Raw genomic sequence first — 2,549 nt, 5'->3', positions numbered from 1 at the left:
GTGTGTGTCATGTGGCAGGGCTGTGTGCTGGGTGTTGGATAATGAATTCTTGGCCCCGGCTCACCATTTTCACATTTCCTCAAACTCCCTGGCTTGGATATTAAAAAGTGTCACTGACTGCCTCGGCTGGGCCCTCTATGAATGTTAAAACAGCCCCTTCCGCCCAAACACCATCCATACAAATAGAGGCGGCCGCACAGCACTTGGGAACGGCTGAGAGAGGAAGAGCATAGAAAAGATATGAGAAAGCATACCTGCATGCGCTCACATACTGATGTGTTGGCAAGCTCTACACACACACACACACACACACACACACACACACACACACACATAAAAATGCACAGGGAAGCATATATACAGTATATATATATACATATATATACACACACACACACACACACACACACACACACACATACATAAAAACGCAGAGGGAGGCATACATATATAGCCTATACACACACACACACATGCGCGCACGCACACACACACACACACACACAGAGATTCTCGAAGGTACACATACTCACACCTCTCTCTCTCTTTCTAACACACACACACACACACACACACACACAAGAACACATGCAGACAAAACACGGACACAGACACAGTATGCAGCAGACCACACACCACTCAGCATGCCAGGGGGACTCAAAGGTGTCTGGATATGATAACTCAGGGAAACTCTGGGCAAAGAGTGCCCAACGCCTGTCAGTATGGAGGTTAGAAGGGAAATAAAAGGTCAATGTGTACTGACTATATGTGACCATTCAAAGCGAAATCAGTCGTTTTGCGCACAACGTTATTTTGAGAAAATCAACAATAACAAACTTCCGGGTTAAAATGTTGAATTTTACGTTTTCTCATAATTCGACTGTACCGTAATTTCCCGACTATTAGCCGTGGTTTATACATTGATTTTGCAAAACTTCTTCAGCTATGAGGTTAATACAGGGGGGCAGTTTCTATGGTGTTAATATGATTTTATTTATTTTAACTTGCATAGAACACTGTCCCGGGGCTTATACACAATGCGGCTTATATGCGGGAAATTACTGTATACAGTCTACAGTTTCATATCGTGAACGCATTTCACGGAAAAACATACGTTTTGACTGTTAAACCTGGCGAAGATTCAACACATTTGCTGTCATTCCCGTTGTGCACACGCCGCTTAAAAAGGTGATTTCTCCTCTTCTGGCATATCGTGACAGGAGAACCATGTCAACTTTGCATGCGGTTATCTTAGCGATAGTTTGTGTAATACCCTCGATATACATATCGTTGGAAAGCTTAGTTTATGGCCGTTCACGTGAGCACAATAACTTAATTTAGTAAATGTGACCGAAACGACTGGTTCCGCTTTACAGGGTCACATATTAGTTTCTAAAACGGATAGTTCTGGTCCTTGATTGTGATTGGTTGAATCGCGTTCGATGCCGTTGTAAATATCATGATAAACTCACACCTTGACCGCATTTCGTTCTGTATTAATGGGCTACCACAAAACTAGCACAAAAGTTAGAGTAGCTGCTACTTGTTGTTGCATGGCAACCATTCATATGGATGGAATATATTTCTTGGCGGAAGAATGATTATCTATGAATATATCGTTACTTTTCCGTTGTTGTGCCTTTGTTTCATGAAATCTTGCTAGATCCACATAGTAACCGTTTTAGAAAAGCAATAAGCCACTCGAGTTCGTGGGTTATACTGTATAATCGAACAGCTAAGGGGGTTTTAGGCACTCCACTTCGCGTTGTGCCTAACAACGCCCCTTAGCTGTTCGATTATACAGTATAACCCACGTACGGCCTCTCGGGGCTTATTGCTTAAATATACCTGTAACTCCTCTGTGTTGCTATATACCAAAATAATGTATATAACATGCGAGTTGTAAGAATAACAGTAAAGAGTGGCATAAACATGTCATTATCGATGTAATGTATTCTATGCCCTTTTCCTGTAAAATTATGTGATAGATTATTAAATTAATCATATTGATCAAGTACATTACATATACAAATGATCTGTGTTGCGAGTACTGTAGCTCTTTGATCACCTCTTTTATTGTTTCGACTAGGTAGAAGTTGTTTGTGGAATCTAGGCAAATAGATGCCAGTCACACCAAGAAAAATGCTATACTGGTATTGTGGAACAAAGCCATTCATTGCGCAATGGTGGAGGGTTTTTTTTAGCTTTGTGTAATCAAAAGTCTGTATGTATCTAAAATGTAATGAAGAGAAATTGGTTATGTATGTATTATGCTACACCTGTGCAGTAAATTTGTCACAACATTCTTCTACTTTCTTGCTTTGAGGTTGGGGTATATTCCGGAAATATACTTCATGTGATAATGAAAAGATTTCATGACAAACACAACGCTGTTTTAAATCAAAGCTAAAGATGGTAGGCTATAGGGTAGCCTTTCAGGCCAGATCCCTGGGGATTCGCCAGAAGATGGCACCAACTAATAAGAGAGAAAACTGATGCAAAGGTCAAAGCGAACGGTGCATTCATTTAAAATGAGTCAAGTCTCACCA

The 2,549-nt window shown here is 40.8% G+C and overlaps 1 protein-coding gene across 1 annotated transcript in view; it reads left to right on the top strand.

The window, feature by feature from the left end:
* The first annotated feature begins 673 nt into the window (after nt 1-673).
* Nucleotides 674-2,549, top strand: part of LOC134070596 (meprin A subunit beta-like) — a 14,319-nt gene continuing 12,443 nt past the window's right edge. The window contains exon 1 of the mRNA XM_062526988.1: nt 674-728. Within this exon, the coding sequence (XP_062382972.1) occupies nt 674-728 (55 nt within the window). The remainder of the gene's footprint in view (nt 729-2,549) is intronic.

This window comes from Sardina pilchardus, chromosome 22, assembly GCF_963854185.1.
Source record: "Sardina pilchardus chromosome 22, fSarPil1.1, whole genome shotgun sequence".
In the NCBI taxonomy this organism is placed as follows: Eukaryota; Metazoa; Chordata; class Actinopteri; order Clupeiformes; family Clupeidae; genus Sardina; species Sardina pilchardus.
The sequence above is the reverse complement of the archived record's forward strand: the minus strand, read 5'-3'. Positions and strand labels throughout refer to the sequence as shown.